Source organism: Enhydra lutris, unplaced genomic scaffold, assembly GCF_002288905.1.
Source record: "Enhydra lutris kenyoni isolate GAN:26980312 unplaced genomic scaffold, ASM228890v2 scaffoldscaffold16, whole genome shotgun sequence".
NCBI classification, from domain to species: Eukaryota; Metazoa; Chordata; class Mammalia; order Carnivora; family Mustelidae; genus Enhydra; species Enhydra lutris.
Window position 1 is genome coordinate 22,421,569 of NW_019154100.1, and position 22,093 is coordinate 22,443,661.

General features: G+C 41.0%; 1 protein-coding gene across 1 annotated transcript in view; it reads left to right on the forward strand.

Moving 5' to 3' along the window:
* LOC111147239 (dynein axonemal heavy chain 11) overlaps window positions 1-22,093 on the forward strand; it is a 320,049-nt gene that overhangs the window by 64,563 nt on the left and 233,393 nt on the right. The window contains exons 15-28 of the mRNA XM_022503160.1: window positions 2,596-2,928; window positions 3,151-3,405; window positions 3,487-3,656; window positions 3,904-4,126; window positions 8,039-8,155; window positions 8,280-8,366; window positions 11,795-11,953; window positions 12,857-12,940; window positions 13,853-14,011; window positions 15,520-15,642; window positions 16,280-16,402; window positions 17,881-18,105; window positions 19,139-19,230; window positions 20,749-20,875. Of these exons, the coding sequence (XP_022358868.1) occupies window positions 2,596-2,928; window positions 3,151-3,405; window positions 3,487-3,656; window positions 3,904-4,126; window positions 8,039-8,155; window positions 8,280-8,366; window positions 11,795-11,953; window positions 12,857-12,940; window positions 13,853-14,011; window positions 15,520-15,642; window positions 16,280-16,402; window positions 17,881-18,105; window positions 19,139-19,230; window positions 20,749-20,875 (2,277 nt within the window). The remainder of the gene's footprint in view (window positions 1-2,595; window positions 2,929-3,150; window positions 3,406-3,486; window positions 3,657-3,903; window positions 4,127-8,038; window positions 8,156-8,279; window positions 8,367-11,794; window positions 11,954-12,856; window positions 12,941-13,852; window positions 14,012-15,519; window positions 15,643-16,279; window positions 16,403-17,880; window positions 18,106-19,138; window positions 19,231-20,748; window positions 20,876-22,093) is intronic.

The window sequence follows — 22,093 nt, forward strand, 5'->3', positions numbered from 1 at the left end:
CTCCTTGGGGAGCTCGTTGCAGGACTTGGAAGAGAAGAGAGTAAACATGATCTAACTTTGATTTGGAAGAGAGTCCAGCTGTCGTGTTGAAACTCAAGCACAGGGGAGGTGGGGGCCTGGAAGGGTTACCATGGCCGTAACCTAGGTGACAGAGGCGTGGCATCTGGCTGTAACCTAGGTGACAGATCCCTGGTGTCTGGACTGGGGTCCTGACGATGGAGGTGATTAGGAATGGTTGGATTCTGGATATATTTTAAGTTGAGTATAACAAACAGAATCTCCTAACAGGCTGGATGTGGAGCTTCATAAAAGGAGGCTTTGAAGATTATTCTAAGAATTTGGTCCCCTCAGAGAATAAGGTTTGAGTTTTTCTGCTAATAAATGGACTCAATTCTTTTTTCCTCAAGCCAGAAACTAAGCACCTCTGGAGTCCTTGTTCTCAGTATGAGAAGAGAGGAGAGGTTCCCACTTGAAAGACGTCAACTTCAAAATAGGGTTGGAATGATTGTTTCTAGAAGTTGTATTTTTGTGATTTCCCCCCGTCCCTGACCCTGGGATCAGTCCATGATTTTGAGCCTGGCTCTCAGACTACCTCTGAGGAGTGTCATTTGGGGGAAAGCTGTGGAAATACTGCAGAGGGTAGGTCATTTCTGCCTTTTAAGTCTGCACCCTGTGTGGCTGGGGGTATTCTAAGGGATAGTTTGCAGGCAGAGTCTAAGATGAAGAGAGAAGAATGGAACAATGAAAGATTAGGTTTGGAAGGGACCTGCCTAAGTGACCCAAAGCTCTTCTTCCCTTTTCCTCTTTACATTAAATTATTGAAAATAAAACAATCACTATGTATATATATATATATATATATAATGGCACTGCAGTGTATAAACTGGATATCTTGGGATGAAAAAGTATAAACAGGGGTGCCTGGGTGGCTCAGTGGGTTAAAGCCTCTGTCTTTGGCTCAGGTCATGGCCCCACGGTCCTGGGATCAAACCCCACATCGGGCTCTCTGCTCAGCAGGGAGCCTGCTTACTCCTCTCTCTCTGACTGCCTCTCTGCCTACATGTGATCTCTCTGTCAAATAAATAAAATCTTAAAAAAAAAAAAAAGTATAAACAGGCAGTCACAGGTACTATACTGTGATATGTTTGGAAGAGCCCTACCCTGGGGGGGGCGTCAAAAGGTCCTATTTGTAGTCCTAGCTTGGGTGCTAACTTCCTACCAGTGTGACGCTTGGTGTGTTTTAGGTCTTTATTTTTATACCTTTCAAATGAATAAACTTTTCATTTGAATGGTATTTAAGGATTTTTTTTCCCTAGGTGTAAGATCTATACTTCTCCTTTCTAGTGACTACAAAGGATCCAGGTCTGCTATGTACGGATGCCTAGGATATCTACTGCACAACACGCTCCAGGGGTGTGGGCCACATATACTACAGATATATACAGATATGAATGGTTCCAGCTAGATAGGCAAGACAGCATCCTTGAAGGGAGAGGTCCTTAAATTTGTTGAGGGCAAGATATCCCTCTAAGAACTTTCCAATCTAGGTCCCATTTTATCACCTCTGTAGTTGTGGTTCTTGCCTGTAACACATATCTTTTGAATTGTGGATCATACATCCATAGTAGCAAATGATCAAAGAAAAGGCAGAGTATCATCTACCTTATCATCAGCTCTCATTCCAGTCCAGATTGCTCTGTGATCTAGTTTCTGCCTTGTGCATCTGCCCCCTGGACTGGAGGGACTATGTAACCTTTACTACTCGGAAAGGTATCTCTGGAATCTACCCTTGCTGCCCACCTGACCTTTTCAAATCTGTGTCCCTAGTCCTGCTATACCATATGCTCAGCCTCTAGCAGTCCTAAACAGTATTCATGTCTGACCTTGTCATGCCCTATCGACCTGTTCATTACCCATACTCTTGGGAGATGTCAAGGTAGAAGAACTTAATACTGTTGAAGCACAAAGGGAACTTTGCCTTCACGAGGCTGGTTTTTCTCAAGCTGAGTTACTATTCTATAGGCTGCTTATAGGTGGTTTGCCCAAAGTGTTTGTCATTTGGTTGCTTGTTTTGGTTCAACCAAGTTAAGTTGACATTCAGTAGTAGCACAGTGAATCTCCCAGAAAGGCCTAGACTACATAGCACTTTGCAGACTACGTGATCTTGGATATTCCAGAACAGTGTTTTCTGAAAGACCAGTTTGGGAAACCTCATTTACACATGAGGCCATGGAAGACAAAGCCCAGGGTCACATAGAGTTCACCTAGAGCAAGAACTGGAGCCTACGTCCAGGACATAGAGAATGCGTTAAAAAAAAAAACCCTCTATCTCTAGTACATACTTGAAGACAGCACTTTTCATTATGATTTTTCCTTTAAAGGATGACTTTTGAATGTATGTTATAGTTGATCTAGGTGTTACAAAATCCTGCTGAGATAGTTACTGTTCGGCTTCAGGCTCTATGACCTGGCATTTAAATGTTCCTGTCTCATGCACAGAAAGGCAGTCACTTCTTTAACAAAACATTTCAGTGGAAAGCTCTCATTTTTGTACTTACTATAGTTGGTACCCCTCTGTTACTATTTATGTTTTAGGAAAATAGGAAGCTCTTCAAAGCCAATCCTTCTCTGGATACCTGGAAGATTTATGTGGAGTTCATCGATGACATGGTGGTAGAAGGCTTTTTTCAAGCCATCATGCATGACTTAGACTTCTTTCTGATGAATACGGAGAAACAACTGAAAGCTGTGCCATTTTTTCAAGTGCAGATGATCTTAATGCCCCCTGAGATTCTCTTCAAACCTTCTCTAGAAAGAGAGGCAGGGGATGGCTTCTACGATCTCGTAGAAGAAATGCTGAGCAGCAGTTGTAGGATGTCTGCCCAGATGGAGCGAGTGGCTGCACATCTGGAAATAGCAACTTATCAGGTATTGTCACCAAAAAAGCATGTGACCTTTGATATTAATGATTGAAACATAACTGGAGATAATGGGGATCGCATGGAAAGGAGAAGTGGGAAAAAAAACAACACAGTTTCTGAGTTCACCAAGTACTCTCCCTTTGACAGAGGGCCTTGGGTGATGTTACCTTGCTTGTGATTGACAGAGCGAGGTGCGTTCTAATGAATGCTTGATTTTCCTTTCATTTAGAATGACATGGAGAATATGTTGGGCCTGGTAGAGGTCAGGCAGGAGATCATGAAGAGAGTGGCAGATGTCATCAGCAAAGTCTTGGACTTCAGAAACACCCTGGACACGTACGCTTACCTCTGGGTTGATGACCGAGCTGAGTTTATGAAGCATTTTCTCCTGTATGGCCAGGCAGGGTCGTCTGAGGAAATGGACACTCACGCACCTGAAGAAGTCCTTGAACAACCACCAAGTCTGGAACAGTTCAAAGAACAGGCAAGGAAAACCCTCAGTGTTCCCTGTAGTTTCTCCTGTCTGACTGAACTGTCCAAGGACTTCTCTTTTTTCTAATTATAGATTGACATTTACGAAGCTTTGTATGTTCAGATGAGCAAGTTTGAGGACTTCAGAGTGTTTGATAGTTGGTTCAAGGTGGACATGAAGCCTTTCAAAGTGAGCTTGCTGAATATTATTAAGAAATGGAGCTGGATGTTTCAGGAGCATCTTTTGAGATTTGTCATAGACAGGTAACCTTCTATGCTTTTGGGATTTGGAATTACAACTCTTAACACCTGACTGCTTTCTGAAGCTAAGACATAAATTTTAAGAACATTAAAACTACCAGTTTCTTAGAGATAAAGATGATGTTTAGAAAGAATCTTATTTTTGTTGTTGACTATCAGAAGTCTTCTGAAGGTTTTAATGTGTTTACTTTGGGTTTGTGTGTGTTCATGTACGTATATGTTTGTGTGTATCTATATATGTACGTACTAGTCTGAATGAGCTCCAAGAATTTATAAAGGAGACAGATGCTGGACTTCAGAGAGATTTAAGTGAGGGTGATCACGATGGTTTAGTTGATATCATGGGGCATCTTCTGGCAGTAAGAAGCCGACAGAGAACTACGGATGAACTCTTTGAACCACTAAAGCAAACCATCATACTCTTGGAAAACTATGGCCAGAATATGCCTGAGCAAGTCTATATTCAGCTGGAGGTGAGTGTCATGGTTAAGTACCCAAATTAACATACATTGGGCACCTCCTTTGGCCAAGTTCTTCATGTGACCTCTCTGAGAACATCCTAGAACAACCTGTACTGGAGACAACTGTTGGCATTCTGTAGGTTAGGAATCTGAAACTTAGAGAGATATAATACGTTTTTCAAGGTCACACAAGTCATTCCAGCCTGCATGAACCTAAATGTGTTTTATGCCAAGATATTCCATCTCAACTGCTGTGCCCGTTGCCTTCTTGCTAGGAGATATTTAGCGAACGGCCTCAAGGATGCTCCTTGGGGTTCCCCAACCCTTCCTCCCAGACATGAAACATAGCCCTGTTCTCTTTCATTGAAAGCTGCTTCTCAACTGAGAAGTGTCCTAGTCTTCAGAAACGTATCATGGACATTTTAATAAAGAATAAAGAAAGCCCAAGTGATGGAGAAATCACTGTTTTCTACATAGGAGTTCTGTGTCGTCCTCTTGTTTCTATGCTCTAGAAAGTTGGTGGCTGCTCTGTGCCCATTGAATTGACAAGTGAAGTCTTTTTAGTTGGAACTGAAACCATGAATCAAAATCTCACAGTCAAGCTTCTCTCCGCACGCCTGTGTGGAAGATGTATAGATCATATATTTCCATTCTCCATCAGCTTCCAGCATGGGCTTACATTTAACTTGGCAAGTGTGAGCAGTGGACACATTCACTTAGAAAAACTTGTATTAAATCCTAGTTCAGTGATTCGAGCCTGGAACCCAAGTACTGTGTGAGGCCATGCCATCTGCTTGCCTCCGAGTATGCTTCCTCTTGTGTAAACTCTCTCTCCAAACGCCTCGCTTCTAAAATGGGTATGGTCTCCAGGTTCCCACTTCTTTGTTGGGTGAAATTCACAGTTCACATGCCATGAAAGTAATCCTTTGAAAGTGTGTGGCTTTTAGTATGGACATAATATCGTGTAACTACCACCTCTGATCTCAAAACATGTTCATTGCTCTGACAAGAACCTCTGCACCCACTAGCCATCCTTCCGCATTCCTCCCCACTCTTGCCCTGCCACTGGTCCTTGCTGCCGCCAATCTTTCCCTGTATCTATGCATTTACTTACTCTGGACACTGCATATAAATGGAATTATCCAGTCTGGGGTATTTTGTGTCTGGCTTCTTTCACTTGGCCCGGTATATTAGAGGTTCATTGGTCTTGTGGCATGTGAATGCCACATTCATCTCGTGTCTGAACACCGGCTCATTGTGTTTGCATCGACCACAGCTTGTTAAGCTTTTCATCGGTTGATGGACATTTGGACATCTGGGTGGTTGCCATCTTTCGGTGATCATGAATAATGCTGCTGTGAGCATGGGTCTGCAAGTATTTATTTGGGTACTTGTTTCTTTTTCTTTCTTGCTTGCTTGCATGCTTGCTTGCTTACTTTCTTACTTTTGTATCAGTTTTCAATTTCTTCTGTAACACAGTAGTGAAATGCAGGGTCTTGGAGTGATTCTAAGTTGCCAAACTTTTCACAGCTGCTGCTGCCTTTTATATCTACGTTTTTTTTTTTGTTTTCGTTTTTTGGTTTTTGGGTTTTTTTTGTGTGTGTGAGGATGAAATGCAACAGTGTATTTACAGGTGGAGTCTTTTGACTCTGGGGACTATAAAGAATTCATAAAGAGAATTACTCAATTCTTTATGAAACTGTCCTTAGATGTGAAATCCACTTAGACACAGAGATGAGTTGTAGATACATAGCTACATAACTAGAGTGAGAGATGAAATGGTATGGGGCACAATGTAAATATTTGTTTTTAGAAAGCTTTGGATATTCTTTGAGCCAGGTCTTGGACCTTAAAATAGAAAAACCAGTCGGAACACAGGTCATAGATACCAGAGATTTTAGTACAGCTAGAATTTGTACTATAAGAGTTTGGCTCCTTACTTGAGGTTAATGAATTATTGAAAGCGTTAGGGTTTTTAATATTTCAAAAGTGGGCAACACTTCTAGCTATGTGTATGCCTCCGTCAGTAATTCAGGCTAGTCAAGAGAAAAAACAAGACTCAAAAGCAATGCACATTTCAGTTGGAGGCTAACAGTGCCCCAATTTTATTTTTATTAAAGCAGTTTGTGATAGTTACTGTTTCTTCTTCATAATCATTAGCAGTTAGCAGTTACATTTCCCTAATACTTGCCTGTGTTGGGTTCTGTGCTAAGAAGCCCCTCCATGTGGCTGTGTCCTCACTCCCTCTCTACGATACAGTCTGGAAGCAGGATTAAACTTTAGTGTATAGATTCGTATCAAGTCCCTTCTTGTTAGGAAGCCTTCACTGACGGCCTCTAGCCTATGAGCACCAACTGTTAGTTGCCCTCCGAGCACTCTTCTACCCCCAGCCTGCACTGGTCATCTTACCTTGCAGGATCTCAAGGATCTCGCCCTGGTTTCTGCCTGCTGGAACCCAGTCTTGTCTTTGAGCCACAAGTTCTGTGCTACCTCTTTGGGGGAATCCTATCATTTAAACTTCAGAGATTGTCTGATCTTTTGGTTTTCAAGGAACATCTGTTTGTATCAAGTGGAAGCTTATTTGGAATCCCTAAACAAGAAGCCGGTAATAGCAGGTTTACGGTGTCAGGGTGAAGGGGCATGACCCAGGGATGTGACCTTTGTACCCATTACTCCCAAGGGACTCCAGGTGATGGTTAGTTTCCTGGGATCAATCGGAAATGCAAAGTGAGAGTGCAGAGATGAGGGTGTGGAGTTTGGATGAGAAGGGTAGAAAAAGGAGATGAAGGACATGGAGGTTTAAAGCCCATGTCTCTTGGTCTCTGGTCCGTTTCGGTAATTCCATCAGGAACATCACCTTCCAAGCATTCTGTCCCATAGAATAGTTCTTGGGTGCTTCTCATTGACTCTGACAAATTGCAAAACAATTTAAGTGGAAGAATGTGTCTTATCTTTCCAGTACCCCTCCCCTGCACAGATACAGTTGACATGTAGCACAGCGCGCGCTCTTCATAATTGACAGCTACTCAGTCATTCATCAAATATTTATTGAGGCTCACAAAATAGTCTCTAGAACCTTTGTTTTTGCACTTGAGCTACACAAGTAGAGTCCCCTCACTATGGGTGGTTTTGTATGACAGAACAATTTCAGTGTCCTAGGAGATCACCCAGAGAAACAATGCTTTGTTAGTCTGGGCACAAGGAATGCTTTTCAACAGCATGTACACACAACGGCTCTTCAAAGAAAATAATTTGCTGTTGTCCTGTTTGCATTGTAGTCAGGCAGTGCAGAGCTGAGTTGCTACCTGAACTATTTATTGCTGCTTTTGTCCTACATCAAGTAGAAATTAACCTTCCCTTCCCTTGGCCTCTCTTCACTTCGGAAATCCTGGTTACTTGCAATGAACCTGACCTAAATGCTCGAACTCTCTGTCAAGACAGAGTACACACAGAGCTTTGGAAGCTAGAGGAAAAGGCAGGAGATTAACTTTATGCTTTCCTCTGTGCCCCACCAGATTCAAAGCATCTTTCTTCACTTGCTAAATTGCTAAACCTGGCTCCCATTTCCACTTGTTAGACAGCTGGGAAGTCCTTTCTAGAGCCCCTGAATTTCATTCCTTTAACAGCAAAATAGTTTGGAAATTGATGTGTATTTGGAAAAGACTTCCTTGTATTCTGCCATAAATCTTACACCAGAGGACAAATCTGGCTTATGCTTGGAACAGATGAATCCCGTGGTGCCAGTGGGTCAGCCTGGCCGGAGCCTTTAGCCACTTGCATCTTTCTGGGGATAAAGTCCTTCTGTCCCAGAAGAATGTGGAGATGTCATGGGTTAACATATAGAGGTGGGAATAATTAAATCCTGTGGACTTCATTTAATTCAGTCACGGAAGTATTTTCCCATCTGTACCTTTGTTTCCGTAGGAATTACCTGAAAGATGGGAAACTACCAAAAAGATTGCACTGACTGTTAGACATGCTGTCTCGCCTCTCCAAAATGCAGAAGTCACCCTCATAAGGAAAAAGTGTACTTCCTTCGATGTAAGCAAGCTACCAAGTTTTAGGGGTGTTAGGTTCGTTTTCTCTTTGTTATAGAGAGAGTTTTTACAAGGGTAACTGAAGCTGCTGTTGGTAATTCACCTTCAGTGTTTTCTGCCCTCATCAGCGGAAGCAGGCCGAGTTCAGAGAGAGATTCAGACTCTACGCGCCTCTCAGTTTTAATGCAGAAAATCCGTACACAGTGCTTGATAAGGTAATGCTGATCTCAGTCGTTTTTTGCTACAATAGCCCTTGTAGAAAGTCAGATTAGATACTGACTTACTGGGATATTTTGCCTTAGTTTGGCACTTAGTTAGGCAGTTGAGAATTAACTGTTAGAAACCGGGTTATGAACCGTTCGTTTACCCCAGTAGTATTTTAAATCATGTCTCTCAAAATGACCATCATTATCAAAGTGATCATGATAGCGAAAATAACAACTATTTTTTAAGCACTTACTATGTAAATGTGCCAAGAACTTTAGATGTATTGCTTAAATATGGTTTTTATAATATTCCTATGATGTAGCTTCTCTTCCTTTCAGATAAATCATCATGTGTAGTTGAGTAACATTGGGGATTACATGGTGGCAGAATAGTATTAAAATGCTAGCTGTCCAAATTTTTTTTTAATCAGGAATTTTACCCTCTATTATTTTTGGCCCTGTGATACTTTCCTAGTGACTTTTAACCATAGTGAAGAAAGCCCATAACTTAACTCTTAACTTGGGATACAAATATTATGGAGTCATCCAACCCTAGTTTCTAATGAACTGCTTTATTATAGTTGCCTATAAGAAGGAACGTAATGGGCATACAACCCAAAATGGTGAGTAGTTCATATGAGGCTTGAAAAAAATGTATTAAAAGATTATTAGAAAAATAACACTTTAGTTTCTTTAGGAATTCTTAACCTAGCAGCCAAAAAGAGCAATGACTGTGAAGTTTAGATTCAGGAGCGGTGAAGCTTTCTGAGATCTTCATGGAGGCTGCCATCCTGTTTTTACTCCAGAGAGAGGCTTGACTCCTTAGACTGGTAGAAAACTCGAGCGGACACAGCTTGTACCTCCCTGTCCCATGTTCTGGGTTGAGTTTAGTTTTATCTGCTTTATGCCCTTTCAGAAAGCACCGTACTGGAGCAGATCTCCTCCTGCACTCGGCTGTAGAAAATTGGTTAATATATGCATTGTGGGTTAGAATATGCTAATAGAGTTGTGGGGTTTTTAAAGATTCTGTCTAAATTGCAGGTGGTCCGAGCAGATTGTGGAAGGGGAAGCATTTTTACTTGAGTAACCAATGTGCTGTATGTAAACATTTACTACAGATATTTATTGAATGCTACCTTTTTTCATGCTGTAATGTAACAGTATAGAGTTAAATATTTAAAAGTCAAGAGATATTTATCTTGGTACCTACAGAAAGTGTCAAGGGATGTTCTGAATATAGTAGGACTGGGTTACCTTTATTTTGAAGTTGTTTGTGTGTGTGTGGGGGGGTCTGTGTGTGTGCATGTGTGGGCTCGCTCTAATCTAATCTTACGTCTAATACTTACTGAAGCAGATTCATCCAGAGGCACGTATCTGTTTGTTCTGGGAGGTTGTGGTAGACCCTTGTACTCAAGGCACCTCACTCCACCAGGCAGAAACCTTTGACCCTCCAGAATCAAAGGGAATGGTATGGTGAATCTCTCCTTTATAACTCGTTCTGTGCTAAACTTAGATTATGTGCTTTTGTTTCCTCAAAGCCAAAGACATAGGACACACTTGAATTAACATAACTAGGTGTGTTTATTTAGGAATAAGTTAGTATAAGAAATGGAAAAAATGCTGACTGGAAGGGCGGTTGACTTTGGGGAGCATGGTACTCTAGACGATTCGAAGAATCCTTCATTAAAACAGATGCCAAAACACATGCACATTTGTGCAACCTGAAATGCATTGCTGAGCTCCCCAGAAAAGAAGAGGAAGCTCCTAAAGGGCAGGGAAAGAAATGGAGGAGCTGAATCGAGGGTGGAAAGCAGCGGCAAGCATAGAAGCCTGCGCCGCTGTGGCGGCAGATGGAACATTTCACACAACAGGGACAGGGAGATGTTTGGGAGCGTGAGTACTGGTTACCTGGGGGGCCTAAATGACCATCAGAAGCAGATAACAGTAACTACGTTATCTATACAAGGTAACAAATTAAATGTAGTATTTATGCAGGGTAGTGCTTACACAGTAGTAGGAATCAATGAATTTCCCACAGCCTCACGAATATATATAAATGTGCCTCAAAAATAAAGATGAATTGGAATGTCTTAATACAGAGTATAAAATTATTCACATAAACTTCAGAAACAAACTTTAACATTTTAGCATTTAGCAGTGCATGCATAGGTTGTAAAAAAAAAAACAGGAATATTAAATAAAAATTAGGTGGTTAATTCTATAGTGGGAAGGAGGGGAATAAAACTGAGGAGTCCATTAAAAGTGAGTGATAACATAGTCCTAAGCTGGATGGTGTGCACACACACCCTTTGATGTGTGTGGAATTTTCCTCACAGAAAATGGGTGAAACTAAGAGAATTGTGGTTCTTATTTATAAAGGTGTGATTTATAAAAATGAAATCTGTAACTCCTATAATGAAAGAAGATGAAAGTGCTGATACTCCTCTTGGCATAGTAGGAAATCAAGAGAGTTAAAAACTGATGAAGCAAAAAGGATTAAGTGTGAGTATTTAAATTAAAAAAAAATCAGAAGAACTAAAGTAATAGTTGGGTATTGAGAGGAGGATGGGAGAAAATATAAAGTGGAAAAATGAAGTCAAGTCTTTTGTTAATTTTTTTTGGCAAAGCCGGTAACCTAATGTAGTGGCTCAAGTTGATAAATGAAGAAGGAGTGGCCTGTGCACAGAATCAAGAGTTAGAGAAATGGAGCCCAGAAGAACTGGAGAGAGAACGAGCTGCTTCTGCCCCACAGCCTCCTCCATCCTCCTCTAACGTGGACCATGTGAATACACTGCTATGTTCATAAAAACTAAAATTAAGAGTTGGCTTATCGAGAAAGAAAAAAAGACTCCACTTACATTTGGCACAACAGACTATCCTCCATCGCTGGGATGGTAGACCAGTTGTGGGAAAGATCGTCATACAGTGAAGCTTCTCCTCATCTGTTGTCTTTAGCTCCAGGGTTTTATTTCATGAATTCTCTTCAGTACAGTTTGTGCTGTTGATGACCTCTAGGATATTTTTAGATCTGAAACTTTTTTAAAGAAGTGGTTGCTTCTTCAATGGAAGCTCTAGAGCCTCACCGTTGGCTCTCTAGAGCAGAGTCTCCAGCTGTACAATGAGAATCGGGAAGACGGTTGTCACAGACGTCTGTTACCCGAGCAAATTTTGCTGAAGTAGGCGTGGGGGCATGATTGCTGACATGATTGGGTTGCTGACTAGTCTCCTCTCACTTTATGAGTAGCCGTGAGTTTCCTCATCAGAACCCTACATACCAATAATTACACTGCCAGCTTGTTTTAATTTTCATTTTAAAGTAGAGGTTGCAAATGTGGACCTAGCCAGAGGTTCACAGAACTGTGTGGCTTCTCTTTCTATGGCCATTCACTGAGCGTGAAGGGTGTTGAGGTATGTGTGTGTGTGTGTTTTCTCCTTAGGCAAATCAAGAGCTTGAGGCATTGGAAGAAGAAATGTTACAGATGCAAGAATCGACCCACCTTTTTGAAGTGGCTCTTCCTGAGTACAAACAGATGAAGCAGTGTCGCAAAGAAATAAAATTGCTCAAGGGTCTCTGGGACGTCATTACTTACGTTACAGTAAGACACTGCCTTTTTTTTTTTTTAAATAGTTCTTTTGTATAAATAGGCAATTTTTAGTATCTTTCTCAGTCTTTGGGGGCTTTATACTGTGAAATCTGTGGGCATTATAGTCCCCTCCCCCCCCCAAATAGAATTTGTCTATCCCTATGAGAAGATTCTTCTCCGAATTATCATTTGTTTTCTTTTTGGATCTGAATGAAACTGTATAAAGAGTTGACTGCTTCAGATTCTTTTCAGAGATTATGTAAGGTATAAATGAAAATAACATGTAACTATATACTACAAGTATATGGTGACCTGTGCGTGCAAATTCATGTATACACTCCTACCTACATGCGTATGGAACAGACCTGACTGAAGTTAATTTGCATGTTGTTAATTAAGTCCCAAACTTAAGTGTAAAAGTGAGTTCTGGGGAACCAGGTATATTGCAACACATATTATACATAATTTGAAGTTAGTTGAAAGCCATATAGAAATGTGTTCAGGGACATAGAATATGGTCAAGAAGTTAACGAGCATTTTGTCAATAATGGATGAACACTGTCTTATGGAAGCTGATTTCGTGTTACATGAAGAGTTTCAAAACCTGGTATTTAATGGTAATACACTTATCAATTCAGAGTACTCAGGATTAAGTGATAATGATAGTATGTAAATGGAATTTGTCACTGCTGCTGGAAATTAATATATCATAATGTTTTCACCTTAAGTTTGACATGTCCTGACAACTTTTTTGTTTTGCTGATAGGGAAGTTTTGACGAGTGCAGCTAATATTTAAATAATTGACTTTTCACTGGATGATGGAATCACTGTGTATCATCAGTTTATATATTTTGCTGTGGAGACTTGCTTTCACCAAATGTTGTTGACACTTTTATCTGCTTGTGCGTTTTCAGAGAAGCATTGATAATTGGACTAAAACCCAGTGGAGACAGATTAATGTGGAACAGATGGATGTAGAACTCAGAAGGTTTGCCAAGGCAAGTTCCATAACTGTTGATTACAACCATTTCTCTTTCTCAGCCCCACCTCCTTCCATCCTGCCTAACTGAGGATCTGGTATGTTGGGCTGTGTGTCCTTATTTACTTCAAACAGGATGATAGGAGACAGTACTTTTTTTTTTTTTTTTTTAAACCCTGAGCCAGTTGCATTTCTAATCAAGCCTGCCTTTTTGTGAATGAGTGGATGAAAGCATATTAGGGCAAATGGATTCATGAGTAGCAGCTATAATGTTGAACTTCCTCTGGCTATCTAGAATGGTGGATGTTAAGATTTAAAGTACTGGGGCTAAGAGGTTAGGAATATGAAAACTTTTGAGTTCTTTCCTTGGCAAACCTCATTTTATATACAAATACAGCTTTCAATTCTGGGATTTGGGTCAATAATTGAAGCATGCCGCTTGGGAATATATATGGAATACTGTGATCTTTGTTCTTGTTGACTATTCTGCTATCCCAAAGGGGCTCAACATATACAGAACAGAGCTGATTTGAATATAGTGCTTTGATGTCTAGTCACATGCCCTCTAAAGAGGGTGGAACCTCTTCGGATAAAGCCAAAATGCACAAAAGACAGCTAAAAACTGGCAGGGCCCTTTGCTTTTTTCTCAGAACATGTTTGCCTCAACTCATGAGGTTTCCTCATGGGACACCGGTGAGAGCTTATGAGTAAGAAACCAGTGTCTCCAAGTGACATTGTACGCAGAGGACTTGTGATAGACAGATGAGTGGATCCTTTTCTATTTCTCTGGCCTTAGCCTTTAACAAATGGGCTTAAATTCTTCTACTCTTTCATAATCTAGGGAAAGGTAGATTTATTCTTTCCTGGAAAACAAATTATGAAATGTACTAATATATCTGGGGATTTTTTTTTTTTTTTTTTTTGACTTTAGGAAATCTGGTCATTAGACAAGAAAGTCCGTGTGTGGGATGCTTATGCTGGCCTGGAAAGCACGGTGAAGGAATTGGCGGCCTCCCTGAGAGTGGTCATGGAGTTACAGAGCCCTGCACTCAGAGAGAGGCATTGGAACCAGCTGATGAAGGCCACTGGGGTCAGTTTTCTGGGTCTTTTTAATTGAGTATTTTTGTGACTGTGAAGTGTTATTCCTTGGTTTACATTATTCATCTAGGATGATGTGGGATTTGTGAAAAGACTTTAAGTCAAATGGGGGAGGTCAAGCTCCTCAAGATAGAACCAACAGACTGATCATGCAAAGATCCTCCTTCATCCCCCACTGTGGACTAAATGTCATCCCCCAACCCATCCCAGCCCACTCCCCACCCCAGTTCATACACTGAAGCCCAAGTCTCTAAAGTGATGGCATTTGGAGGTGGGGCTTTGGGGAGATAATTAGCTCAGGAGGGTAGAGCTCTCATGAATGGGATTAATGCCATTAGAACCAGATGGAAAGACTGGAAATTTCTACCCTCAGCCATGTGAGGCTATAGGAAGAAGACAGATTTCGATAAACCAAGAGAACCTTCCCCAGGAACCTGTCCACGCTGGCACCCTGGTGTTGGACTTCCAGCCTCTTGAACAGTGAGCAAGTAAATAAATGTTCATTGTTTAAACCACCCCATGGATGGCATTCTCTTAGAGCAGCCTGAGCCAAGACACCCTCCTTTGGTCTTTTACAGACTCTGTAACCTCAAAAACACTCTTAACCTCTCCCTACTTTGCGTTTTGTTTTTTATTACTACAGTGAGAGGATGCTGTGTGCCCTCATACATCAGAGGAATCTCGTAAGCATCAAGTGAGATGATGTGAAAGCCTTGTATAGAGCACAGCATGGCCACAAACAAGAGTAGTCACAGGCTGGGGAGAGCCAGAGGGGCTGCAGCGACCAAGAAGCAGGGACTGGGTATTAGCAGCTGCGGGACAGGAAGGGGCTTTCCTGTAACCACCAAGGCAGAGTCGGCTCCTCAGGGGTGAGGGTTGTGGTTGGATTTGAGCACTTAGGAAGAGTAGAGAGCTTCTCAGCAAATACTGGGGTTGTGGGGGCGGTGAGGGGCAACAGTCAACAAGATGATGAGGAAATAAATGTGAATTATTTTGTCACATGGTAAATATGAATAATGATGCTATGAGTAAGGGTATATTTTTTGCCAAGAAACTCAGATTAAATTAGTGAGAAAACTAAGTTAAATCACGGAAGCAACTGGGAATTATGTCCAGTGAATAGAGTACTTGAGGAAGAAAAGACAAATGAGCTACTCCCTGATTCCTGGGATTTCAACCAAATTAAAATAAATGAACACTGTGATTCTCTTTAAAAATGGGTTTTGTGAGCAAAGAGGTAAGAAATGAGCTGACAAGGGAAGGATATGAGACAAAGTAGTAGAGTATGAACATGGCCTAAGCCTTAGCTTCTGGTGGGTGATGCCTCAGTAACTCTGAGGTAAAAAATGATGTCTTTAATCGTCCCCACCTTCTAGAACCAGAGGTTGCTCAGCACCTGACTTGGATATATTTAGCTGTGATTCAGCCTTCTAGCCATCAGGCACAAGAACCATTACTACACGTTTAATGTAAATTCTGCCCTTTTCTCTTCCTAATTAGGTCAGATTTTCTATCAACGAAGCCACAACTTTGGCAGATTTGTTAGCATTGCGGTTACACCAAGTGGAAGATGCCGTCCGAAGCATCGTGGACCAAGCCGTGAAGGAGCTGGGGACAGAAAAGGTGGTGTCTTGGGGCCTTTCCCAGTTACACTGAACTAGTTCTGTGCAATAGCTCCTGAGACTCAAAAGTCCCCGTGCCATGGGTGTGTGGACACCCGAGGCCCGTTTTCTTCTCTGCTGCATGTGTGTGTGTGTGTGTGTGTGTGTGAGAGAGAGAGAGAGAGAGAGAGAGAGAGACAGACAGACAGACAGACAGACTCTGGCGGGGAAACTGAATCCTCCTGGACGAGGAAACTGGGGTGCAGTGTGGTAACTGACTCACCCCAGTTCATATTACGTCTCCAAGCGCAACCAGGCTCCTGCGGGCTGATGCGTACATGATCTCTGTTAACCCTTTAGATGAGTTTTGGAGTCCCTTTCTTCTCTGGCATTCTGTGTCAGTGAAGGATGTAAAACTCAGATCCAGCAGAAGTTTGATAATAGAGTGATGCTTGTTTTTGTGAGTTGAAATTCATTCTCTGAACCTCATCACCATGAATTATTTGTAGGAAAATAATATTGGAGGCCAATAATATTGGATAATGTTTTTTTTTTTTTTTAAGAATTTAAGAAGGTTTTTTAAAAATTTCAGTTGATAGCCTAGATGTTCATCACAAATTAAACTTCTGTGCACATAACTTAATGCTGTTTATGTCTAGGCTGTTACTGAAATCAGTCAGACCTGGACTTCCATGGAGTTCTCTTACGAAATTCACTATCGGACTGGCATTCCATTACTAAAATCCGATGAACAACTTTTTGAGACTCTGGAGCACAACCAAGTAAGATGGGTGTTTTGATTATAGATTTTTTTCTTTTAAGTGGCAATTTTAGGCTTTTTCCAAGTTCCAGTATTCAGTATTTATTCATTCATCGGGTATCTACTTGTCCCAGACTCTGGGCATGGTACCATTTGGGATCAAAAGGTATGAGCACTTATTCTCAAGGAACTTGGACTTGAGCAGGAAGACAGATGGTAGGGCTCCAAGGGATCTAAGAAGTGATAGAGAGGTTTTGTGTTGGGGAGGGTAAGAGATTCAAGGAGAGTGTTGTGAGTTGGGCTGGTAAGTTAGTAAAGAATGACAATCAGAGTCGGGTGTTTGGGGCACTGGGGACAGCAGTGGTTGTCAGGGGTTGGGGAGTGAGGAAATGTGGAGATGTTGGTCAAAGGGCATGCATTTCCAGGGATAAGATGAGTAAGTCCTGGGGATCAAAAGTATAATGTGGTAATAATAATATACAGTTAACACTACTGTATTGTCTACTGGAAAGTTATTAGGAGACTAGATCTTATTACCACACCCCCAAAAGTTATTCCATGAGGAATGGAGGTGTTAAGGAACCTATTATGGTTACCATTTTACAATATATGTATATATTCAGTATCACATGGTACACTTTAAACTTCATGTAACATGTCGATAATAGCTTAATAAAATGGATTCTGGGGGAGAAGAGTCAAATGTACTAAGTAGTTAGAGGTGAAAGAGAATGAAAAGCGTCCTTTCTACTCAGTGGCTTTCTGAGATTTCAACGTCAGAGAAGTGTTCACCAGACTGCTTGGCGTCCATGCTTGGTAGTTGACAGAGAGGGAAGGAAAATGGAAGCCAAGGGCTTAGGAAGCTGCGGAGAAGTTGCTTTTATATTTTCAGTACTGGGAAAAGGTATTTATAACCTTGCAATGGTTAATAGGCAGGGGCCCCAAGGAGAGAATGAGAGAAGGAAAAAGAAAAAATTTTAATTCTTAAAGCTACACCCTGAAGCACAGGGTTTTTTTTCTGCCTGTAAAGAGATACAGGGTCTTCTTACAGAAGACACAGGAAATGCAGGAAATGCAGTTGCTTGTATTTATCTTTTTTTTTTTTTTTTAAAGATTTTATTTATTTATTTGACAGAGAGAAATCACAAGTAGGCAGAGAGGCAGGCAGAGAGAGAGGAGGAAGCAGGCTCCCTGCTGAGCAGAAAGCCCGATGTGGGGCTTGAACCCAGGACCTGGGATCACGACCTGAGCCGAAGGCAGCGGCTTAACCCACTGAGCCACCCAGGCGCCCCTATCTTTTTTTTTTTTTTTTTAAACATGTCAATATGAGTATTTAATGCCCTCAGTTGATCTCTGTAGCCAATACTGAATGCCTGTTCCAGGTATTGCACGGTAGATCATAGGAATCCAGGAGTCAACAGAATGGGTATGGTCCTTCCCTCATGGTACTTGCAGTCTACCAACTGACCTAGTACTTCAAGTTCTTTGTCTTTCTCTTAGGTTCAGTTGCAGAGTCTACTTCAGAGCAAGTATGTGGAGTATTTTATTGAGCAAGTGTTAAGCTGGCAAAATAAATTAAACATAGCAGACTTGGTCATCTTCACTTGGATGGAAGTCCAGCGAACTTGGTCTCACCTGGAAAGCATCTTTGTTTGTTCAGAAGATATTCGAATCCAGCTCGTGAAAGATGCTAGAAGATTCGATGGAGTAGATGCTGAATTTAAGGTTCCTAGAAGATACTGTTTTGTATCCTAGCAGTTTTCCAAACCATCTGAAAATCTTGTAGAGAACCATGATTTGGGGTATCATATTTATAAAAATACATGGTTGCATTTTAGGAAGGTGGAGCAGGAAGCTCGCTCTTGTGAAAGCTTAGATAGTAAGTGTTCTAGGCTTTGCAGTTGTATATGGTTTCTGTCACAACTACTCAGTGCTGCCATTGTAGTGTGAATGAAAACAGACACTATGTAAACAAATGGGTGTGGCTATGCGCCAATAAAACTTTATCAACACTGAAACTTGATTTCTTAGAATTTTCACGTGAGAGAGAATATTAAGCTGCTTTTAACTTTTTCCTACCAATTAAAAATGTAAGAACCATTTTTAGTTTCTGACCACACAAAAAGCAGCAGCAGGCCCAATACTTCCCTTAAGCTCTACAGTAAGGTGCGATAACATTAATCTTCATGAAGTAAATACTGCGGAGGGGATGCCAGTAACAAAACTATTAGTTACTTGTTTGTTGATTTTATAAGGGCCAAAGAAAACACCCAGAGATGCACGTGTGATCATGATGAATGATTTGAAATCCTTTCAGCAAAGAATAATGGCTATACTTTTTCATATAGAAATGAGGAATAACTAATTTTTTTTTTTCTTTTCTAAAGAAGAACACCCAGAGGAATACTATTTTAACTTTAAAGGAAGAAAAAATAGACCGTTCAGCATTCATCCCCTTTTCATATGTCAATGTCCTGTTTACGATTCTGGGTTCTCTCTCTCCTTTCTCTTTTTGTTCGTTTGGACCCAGAATGGTGGGAATTCCCATCGAATTTATTTTGATAAAAACTGTGTGATTATACTTTGTTTTGGATCTTCATTTAAAAGCTTAAAAGGAGAAGTGACTAGGCCTAGTGTTAGAAGTCTCTTTAACCATACTTTCTTAGAGCTTGTTCTTCATTTTTAAATGTCCCAAAGGATGAAAAATTGAGAAAAGTAATTTCTAATACCAATGATTCCATCTTATACTTTCATACAGGAGTTAATGTTGAAGACAGCTAAAATAAAGAATGTTCTAGAAGCAACATGCAGACCTAATCTCTATGAAAAACTTAAAGATTTACAGTACAGGTAAGAATAAAACTATAAAGTGATCAATTTGTCGTAATTTTATGAGATTGCTTTCAAGTATCTTACAGCATCTAACATCGTGTTATTATAGGTAGACCTGTATTAAATTACTTTACAGTTTTGCTTAGAGCTATCTAGTTGCCTTGGACATAATAGATGGTGTGTATATAATGTAAACCAAATACATTCCTCTTGGCCGAAAGGACTACCATAGTAGTAAAACTGGAATATTATCAAAAGAACTGATATGATTGGTTGATTACTTTTTATTGAAGTATCCTACAAATATTTATTAAGCATCTACTCTATTCCAAGAACTTGGTTTGCACTTAGTGATTTCGAATCGTTTATTTTGTATATAGTTTATACTAGAAATTACCCTTAGAAAGCCTGTAAGTACTTAGGAAATCCTTAAGGGCCATTTGTAATTTCTAACACAGAAGTCTACACAGCTAATGGTGGTTAGGATATTCTGGCTTTTGATTAAAAAGAGGCAGTCAGCTACTGAAAGAAGAGGCTTATGCAGAGTTCTGATCACTTTTTATTGCAAGGTAGAAAAGAGCTCTAGATAAAAAATATTACATAAGCAAAATTATTTCATAATCTGTAGGCTCTCTAGATATAAAGTTACCCATAAGTTTTAAAGGGTATTTCTATAGAAGTTAATTCTTTCTTTCTTTCTTTCTTTTTTTTTTTTTTAGAAGTTTATTTAAGTTATCTTTATTCCCAGTGCAGGGCTTGAACTCATGGCCCTGAGATCAAAATTCACACGCTCTTCAGACTGAGCCAGCCAGGAACCCCAGAAGTTAATTATTTCTTAGTGATCTTGGGGGTTCTGCCTCTGGATCATCTCTGCCAAGAACAATAAAGCAGAAATGAGTCCTAGGATGCCTCTGAATACCAGAGGGGGCTGAAGCCATGTGTGTTTTGTAGGCATTCAGTGGGTAAAGGAAGACCTTGAACCAAAGACATCTTAAATAATGCACTTAGTGTTCAGGAGGAGTGATGCCGAACCTAGTTGACCTTGCTGAGTAAGAATGTTATTAAGAAAAGTGACGAGTGGGGCACCTGGGTGGCTCAGTGGGTTAGGCATCTGGCTCTTGACTTCCCTTCAGTTTGTGGTGTCAGGTTTGGGAGATTGAGCCCCACATAAGGCTCTGTGCTCTGCTGAGAGTCTGCTTGAGATTCTCTCTCTCTTCCTCTGCCCCCTCCTCCTATGCTTTCCTGCTCACTCTCTCTCAAAATAAATCTTAAAAAAAAAGGGAGTGATATCAACCTAATTCTAACCTCTGTTTAGCCTCAGCCCATGGTGTGGTGTATGTGTGCACCTGTCTCCTACTTGACAATATTTGTAGATTAGTCACAAGCAAGATGATGATCAAAGAGGAGTGAGGCTACGTGTTAGACAGTGAGCTTATTATGGTGAGTGGACAGACAAGAGGAGCTGGTTTTAGTTTTGTTGGTGTTTTAACAACTGAATGTGAAAGAGAGGCTTAAGAAGTGTTTCCATTCCCATAGGCTTTCTCTCTGTGAAAAAGCTCTAGCTGAGTACCTGGAGACCAAGCGTGTGGCTTTCCCGCGGTTCTATTTCATCTCATCTGCAGACTTACTTGACATTCTCTCAAAGGGAGCTCAGCCTAAGCAGGTAATGTATATTTTTTTGAAGTCTCATATTTTACTATATCAGCTAAGGAATGCTACGGTTTCTCTGTCATTGTCAGATACCACCTACATAGCTTGTCACGTGCGTCGGGAACTAGAAAATCGGCAATAAAAATTCATAATGCAGCAACAGAAGGGTGTCAGAGCTGGTGCTAAAGGAACCAAGTCCATGGGGCATCTGGGTGGCTCATTCGGTTAATCGTCCAACTGTTGATATCAGCTCATGTTTTGATCTCAGGGTCAGGCGTTCAAATCCCACACTGGGCTCCGTGCTAGTTGTGGAACATACTTAAAAACCAAAACCAAAACCAAAACCAAAACAAAACTAGATCCTCAGTAAAGGGAAAGGATATCAAATATGCAAGGCTTAGTGACCTGCAGGAAGTTAGTAGAAGAAACATTGGCTCGAAATCCCCAGAATTCCAAGACAAGGGCTGGAGCATCTGTTGCCTGGTTAGCGGCTTTCCTAGCATAGAATATCTCCCTTGGAACAAGGGATGTCACAGTGATGATGTCAGACTGGTCCTCAGTGGTGCCAGAGGTGGACAGGCGCCCAGTCATGCTCCTCGTGAACGTAACCCTCTCATGTAACCCTAGCTGTGCAGGAACAACAGACCACCCATGACAGTATTTAAAGCAAGCAAAAGCAGTTGCCATCTGTAGTCATCTGAGGGCTCAGATCACAGAACAGACGTGGTGCCAATCCCAAAGCCCTCCTTCCTGCAAACTTTGAGAGGGTGTCACCTTTGACTTGTGTCTCTTCAGTTGCTGACCTCCACTGAGGTAGTTCTGGGGTGACAGCTGACAGGGGCTCTTCCTTCTAAAACAGACTGTATAGAAGAGGATGGTGACCCCCGAAGCTGTGCTTTATTGTTGAGGATTTCTCTTCATGTTCTTTCTTGAGATATTTTTAGGCATAGTCTTGGGACCCAGTAGTTTTGCTGAATTCTGCTGTTCTTTGGACACAATATTTATCTTGATTCTTTCTCTCCCATTCATCATATCTCTTGGAACCTAACTTTGGTGGGATGGCTCTGCTGTCTAAGTGCAATCATGCTTTTGATGACGGCTTGTTCATCGAACTTGGGCAACATTTCTGGGGTCAGCCCTCCGTCATGGTTTCCTATATCCATGCTAACTTCCAGATGGCCTTGTGAATAAAATCCCTCTGATTTCATTGACTAACAACCTGGTATATCCA